Source organism: Ceratotherium simum, chromosome 13 (genome assembly GCF_057802395.1).
Source record: "Ceratotherium simum simum isolate JZ-2026a chromosome 13, ASM5780239v1, whole genome shotgun sequence".
NCBI lineage: Eukaryota > Metazoa > Chordata > Mammalia > Perissodactyla > Rhinocerotidae > Ceratotherium > Ceratotherium simum.
Window position 1 is genome coordinate 29,980,907 of NC_141912.1, and position 7,103 is coordinate 29,988,009.

Below are 7,103 nucleotides of genomic sequence, written 5' to 3' on the forward strand. Positions count from 1 at the left end.
ATGTAGACACTGGGGAGGAAGGACCAGAGGAGCTCATACTTGAACATACCTTGAAAACTCTCAGAATTGACTATGGGACGCTTCAGAGGGGCTAACGTCAAGTTTGCTAACCATTTATATCATTGTGCGTTCGGTCACATATATAACCCCACTTTGCATTAGTAATTCCACTTGGAAAAAATAAAACATACATTCCCATGTGTTCCCCACGTTGCTAGGATACTTCACAAGCCAGAGTCCAGTAATGTGATCTGATTATTAGTTCCCTACACTTGACCCTGGCATCCTAGGCAGCTTGCATCCAAGGAGTCTTTAACAACAGTGTCTCCTGGACCTAACTCAAAATATTGTTTTATTCCATATCTTCCAAAGCTTCTTGAGAATTACAAATTAATTTTTGCCAAAGGAGATAGTATTCTATCCAGCAAGATTTTACCAAGATAAATCATAGGTTTTTGTGGTTTCTAGTAGAGATTTACATAGTCCTGATGTAGCTTTTTCTTCACTAGACTACAAGCTAAAAGTAAATAATATCCAGGGCAGGTAGTTTATCTTATTCATCTTTGTTTCCCAAGTACATTGTAGCTGTTTTGTAAATGGTTACAGAAAGAAGGAATAGAAATGCATGAATGGATGAAAGAATAGAGAAAAATCGCCACTTGATTCATAATCCCCACTTTATGAAAATGTATTAAACAATGTCAAGTGGAAAGAAAACACCAAAGATCACAACAATAGAGAAGATTAGAAGAGAGTCAATCCTCATTATATGTGGATTCAGTATCTGTGGAATCATCTTCCTTAAAATTTATTTGTAACCCCAAAATCAATACTTGCAGTACTTTCCTGGTAAGTGTGGACGTGAGCATGTGCAGATGGCAAAAATATTTGAGTCATGTGATGGGCATGTTCCCAGCTGAGGATGAACAAAATGAAGCTCTGCTGTCTTGTTTTAGCTCTCATACCATAAACAAGTGTCCTTCTTGTGGCATATTTAGTACCATGTTTTTCAAAATTTGGGGGTTTTTTTTGGTGATTTCACTGTTTAAACTGGTCACCAAGTGTAGTACTGAAGTGCTGTCTAATGTTCCCAAGTGCAAAAAGATTGAGATGTGCTTTACAGAAAAAGTACTTGTATTAGATAAGGTTTTTTCAGTTAAGAGTTACGGTCCTATTGACCGTGTGTTCAATGTTAATGAATAAACAATATATATTACTAAGGTATCCTTAGGCAGAAACACACTTAACAAGATTGTATCTTGATCAGTTGACAAATATTGACCCGAGTTTTGATGGAATCTAACCGTGAATTTCACCTAGAGCAAGAGGGAGATTCGGTATTAGCCATTTCAGTGTCCGTGGCAACTTTATAGAAGGAACATAACCACAGCAAATAATGAGAGTCAGCTCTTTCTCATTTTAATGATGAGAAATCTGAGCCTCATGAAAGTGAAATGACTTATACAATGTTATAAAGGAGATCAGTCATACAACAGGGCTTAAAAACCTGACCTAGTTCAGTGCTCTTTCTGCTATATACTCAGTTCCAAGGATGCAATAAGAAAAGAAGAAACATGAAAGGAGAAAGAGGAGGAGGACACGGCATCAGACAAGCTTTTGGGGACTTTCCAATTTAGGAAAGAGTTGGACTTGAAGTAGCACTCCTGTTAGTGAATCGAAAGTATTATCTTCAAAGAAAAAAAAATAACATATTCACTGTAATGATGGTTTTTCAGATTTGGTGGGGCTCCTCGTCACAGAATCTATACTGGAAACATTTCCTCAAGCCCTCTTTGGTGAACTCAGGCAAATTGCTGCAATTTTTTCCATACTTTACCTGACTCTCCTTACTCCCCTAAAGGAAAGCCTTTCTTAGAGTCTAAGAGGAAATGTTTGTGTTCAACAACAGCAGAAGAAGTGGGCATTAGACATACTTTCCCCTAATAAAGATCATTACTGATTCTACAGGACCCTATATGAGGATGATCAGCAGTTGTGGATTGAAGAATATGACATCTTAAAGATTTCTAGAAGCCAAAGCCTCAGAGCTAACATTTCAGAGAGAAATGTAGGAGAGAAAACTTGGGCCCCACTAGCCTGCTCTCTACACAGACAGTCAGGTATGGTCCCTCTTCAGGGAACTGCCTGCTCTGGCAGGTCTCTTTGACCCTGAGGGAATAGTGTGGCTGTTGTGCTCCTGATGACAATTTATCTCTGTAAATCACTTCTGTGTGCATGGGTCTTAGGGTGGACAGTTCCCCTGAGGAGAAGAAGCTCACACCAATAAAACTGCTCTTCCCAGAGCCACCATCTCAGACCCTGGAGGCTCAAGGTCTGAAAATTAACCGGAAGATACTTCTGAAGATTCCATGGTCTCCTGGAGTCCCTGACACCTTAGGCAGGATATGCTTCTGAAAGGGAGATTGGAGAAGAGGACATGGGGAGCTTCTTTCCAAAATCTTCTTTAGTTGGACTTTCTTACTGTTTTTCCTAAGACCAGAGCTGCATCTTACCTCTTCATCCCACAGAGCCAGTTGATACATCATTCCGGTCCTCTTTCCCATCATTGGTGAGTGCTACCTACCCCTGACCTGATGCCCAAGATGCTGGGGGTCAGTGTCTTTGATCCTGAAAAACAGACTAGGAAAGGAAAGTTGGAGCCTAATTAATGAAAATGAGCCAGATTTCCCCTCCTATAGTTCAGAATAGAGTTGTATTATCCCTCTTTTTAAAATAAAGTAAGGAAGTAAGGGACAGAGGAAGAGAGAGACGGAGAGAGAAAGGAAAAACTGAAACTCAGAAAAGTCAGGGTAGGACACACTAAAGGTTTTTCTGTTGGGTGGAACTACACCCGACGGAAAAAAGGTTTGGAGTATTTCTGTACCTGTCCACGAGACGAGAATAAATGTTTGGGGTGATGGATGAGGAAAAAAATGCTTCATCAGCTGCTGAAAGAGGGAGAGAGATGGAGAAGGTGGAGCACTTGAAGTCTTTTATTTCTGAATTACATTCAGACATCTTCTTAGAGACGGCTGATCACCAACCCACTCTGTGATCTCTGCCTTATATTTTTAAAGATTAGCTGTTTTCATGTATATCTCTTCTGAGTCAACTTTGTCCACAGTTTCACTAAGGGAAGTGACACAATCAATGGCTCTAGCACAGTGATATCGTAAAATTTATCTTTAAGAATTATTCAGGGGCTGGCCCAGTGGCTTAGCGGTTAAGTGCACGTGCTCCACTGCTGGCGGCCCAGGTTCGGATCCCGCAGGCTCACTGACGCACCGCTTCTCCGGCCATGCTGAGGCTGCGTCCCACATACAGCAACTAGAAGGATGTGCAGCTATGACGTACAACAATCTACTGGGGCTTTGGGGGAAAATAAATAAATAAGTAAAATCTTAAAAAAAAAAAAAGAATTATTCATATTTAATTGTTTTTAAAATTAAATAATAAATGAAGGTATAAACTGAAAAGTATTTATAATATTTTGACATTTTTCCAGTCTTTATAGCTAGGATCAGAGCTGATTTGCCCAAAGTTTCAGAGGAAAACTTAACTCAGAGAATTAAGTGAATTCTCTAAAGAGAGCACAAGAGAGCTGATAAGTGCAACTTCTTAATTATTACCTAAAATTCTAGGCATAAATATTATGGTGCAAGGAACTATAAGCACAACCTCCTCTTGAAGAACACACAAGGCAGGGAAAGCGACCACTACTTATTTGACAGCAAAACTAATGAAAGCTAGAGAGTCTGGTTGACTCTCTTTGCCCCTTCTCACTCACCCCAACCCTGGAAAATGAAATGCAATGAAGAATATCACAGATTTATACAGGGAAAAGTAAAAATAATATTCCATAACACAAATTCCAGGATACAAAGATAAAATTTAAATATACCCCCATCAGTTCTCTTGTTCAGATTCCAGCACAGCTGAGAAGAAATTTGATTGTTTCTTGTAGAGAAGAGAATGCCAAGGGGCTACTAACCTGAGCTCATCCAGGCAGCTGTATAAATGCCCTGAAATAACCACTGGAAGGAATGGTACTAAATACAGGTGATGTTGATGGAACAAGATCTGGTGATCAAGAAAGAAGTGAGAATAAGTCTCAGTTCAGATTTTCGTGTTTATGATATCAGTAACCTGTACTTTCTCTTTTATTCAGTCAAGGTGGAGAGGAATGGACAATATAAATTCTCACATTTCTTCTCCATCCATGGAGTTCTCTATCTGAGTTAGCTCAGTGGATAAAGCTGAGTTTTGATTTCTTCACCATAAAACCACCTGGCTTCACCATTTTCATGGCTACACCACTCACGGACCAGCAGTGTCATAAAAGTTTGTGGTTGGACACAAGGAAGAAAAGTATAAATAGAGGGAAAGTGAAAATACTCAAGTGCAAATCCAACTCTAGCATCCTTATCTGGCAGCATGCTGAGAACATAGATATAGAAAAGAATATAGGATCTTCTGAGACATGGATGCTGAATCTAAAGTCCTACTGGAAAGATAAAGTCATTCACAAGAGAATTAACAACAAGGCTACGAGCCAGCAGGTGGACCTGGGAACCAGGAGACCAGAAGGTTTCAGCTCCACGTTACTGCACACACCGGGGTGACCTTCTACAAGCCCCCTCCTCTCTGGGCTACAGTCCACTTATTGTAGATGAAGTTACTCAACCAGAATATCCAGATGCCACTATTTTAATAGCGAAATTAAACAATTTCTTATGACATTAGAAATGTATTTATTACAAAATATTTGGTATTTATTACAGAAAATTATATTTAAAAAGCCACTGGTAATCTGACATCTTGGAAATATATACCACATCATGTTGAATATCAGATTGTATCTCACCTTTTCTCTACTTTACAATGTGTCAAAAACCATTTCTCATATATTTTAATGTTTAGTATATCAACCTTACTCCTAATATTGAATATATTTAATATTTTCATTTTAGAGATACTTCAAAGGAAGCACCTGCAAGAATTGGAGATTTCTGTAAAACTCAAGTCTTGATCATCATCTTCATCCGTCTCAATGTCAACTTTAACTATGCAAGCCTGAATTTCTTCTGAGACTTGGTTTTCTGATCAGTTTGGCTTTACAGATCCTAATCCATAACAAAATTCCCTCCTGGGTATCCAAGCCTGAATTCACTTTTCACTCTCAAATGTATTCCCCTCCTTACCTTCCATCAAGCAAGATCTCTCCTACTCTGCTGAGGATACTCAGAATCAAGAAGTCTCCATGAAGTGCCTCTATCTAGTCCTTTGTTGAAATCTGTACAAAGGGGAACACACTCACTCTATCCCCACCTTCTGTGATCTGACGGGATAAGACAGAGCCACTGACTCAGGATCACTTGTCCAGAACAGACAGATAGAAGAACAGTAGGCGTCCGTATCTTCTGCAAGCCTGAAGGTTAAAGAATCTTAGGAACAGAGAACTCAGGGTATACACTAAACAATCCTTAGAGACATTAGGTTAAATAAAATAAAGTTACTGGTTTCGAGGTCAAAAATTGATATCACCAATAATATATGGTTCAAACTATACTTGGGGACAGGGCAAGCTATATGTTCATTCAAGTTAGAGCCATCGAAGCTGAATCCTCTCCTCTACTTCATCTAAAAAGAATTCCTGGGAAACGTGGCATTTCAGGACAAATTTCAATGAGAGGAGAAAGAGAATCTTCAATATTCAGTATTATACTTTTTTAAAAGTACAGTACTCTCTGCTTTAGAGAAGCTGAGAGGCAGCCAAAGAGTGAATTAAAAGAAATACTGAGAGTGCGTGCAAATCCCTTTGGTGGAGTAGAGCTGGAGAGGAAACCACATAACTGAGGACATCTCAAGATCTTCATATGTCCTGCTCCTCTTCTTGCCCAGTTAACCTACAGGCTGAATGGAGAGAGCCAACCGCACGTTGGTCACTGAATTTGTCTTCCTGAGATTTTCCAACTCCCCATGTCTCCAGCTGCTCTTCTTCTCCCTCTTCCTCCTGGTCTACCTCTTGTCCCTGGTGGGCAATGCACTCATTGTGCTCATTGTGGCCCTGGATGGGCACCTCCACACTCCCATGTACTTTTTCATCTGCAATCTGTCCTTGGTAGAGCTCTGGTACACCACAGTCACTGTGCCCAAAATGTTGTCCAATTTTTTATGTACCCAAGGGGTCATCTCAGTTCCCGGCTGCATTGCCCAGTACTACTTCTTCTTCTCTTTGGCAGCCACTGAGCTCTTCATCCTCACCATCATGGCCTTTGACCGCTATGCTGCCATCTGCCGACCACTCCACTACCCACTACTGCTCAGTCCCCAAACATGTAGTACTCTGGCTGGGGTCTGTTGGTCTGTGGGATTTGTCTGCCCGATGTTCCCCTCTTTCCTCCTTGCACACATCTCCTTCTGCACCCCCAACCAGATCAATCACTTCTTCTGTGATGCTGATCAGATTTTCCGCCTTTCCTGCACAGATACATATGCCATCCAAATCCTGGGCTATGCTCTTAGCACTGCTGTTATACTAGGAGCCCTGGTCTTTACCATGGCCTCCTATGCCCAAATCCTGGTCACAATTTTAGCCATGGCCTCTGCTGCTGCCCGACACAAGGCCTTTTCCACATGCACAGCACACCTTTCTGTGGTCACTCTCTACTTTGGCACTCTCATCTTCATGTATGTCCGCCCAGCAGTAAAATATGAGTCAAACATCAACAAGATTGTGGCCATCTTCTACTCAGTCATCACCCCACTTCTCAATCCTCTCATCTATACACTCCGCAACAAGGATGTCAAGGAAGCTCTGAAGGTGTTGTTATCCCGGATCCAAAGGATCTGACGTTCAAGCAGGGAGTCTCAGTGATGGTGCCACATGAGAACCCAGACAAAGCAAAGCCAGTGGAATATCCAGGTAGTTAATAACCCTTAACCATTGCCTTTTACCTGTGCAATATAACTTTTTAAATCATTAAGTTTATAGATTTGCTTTTGCGGAGTTATCTGTGGCACATTTTAAGTGAAAGAGTTGCCTCTCCTGCCACCCAGTATGTCCCACTGCCTGTTTCTTCAGTTGTTCAGCTTCTCCGGAG

At 40.8% G+C, this 7,103-nt stretch overlaps 1 protein-coding gene across 1 annotated transcript; it reads left to right on the forward strand.

Moving 5' to 3' along the window:
• The first annotated feature begins 5,917 nt into the window (after positions 1–5,917).
• On the forward strand, positions 5,918–6,853 carry LOC101403628 (olfactory receptor 6N2-like). The gene has a single exon (XM_004441722.2). The coding sequence runs from the start codon at positions 5,918–5,920 to the stop codon at positions 6,851–6,853; it is 936 nt and encodes a 311-aa protein (XP_004441779.2).
• The last annotated feature ends 250 nt before the right edge of the window (positions 6,854–7,103 follow it).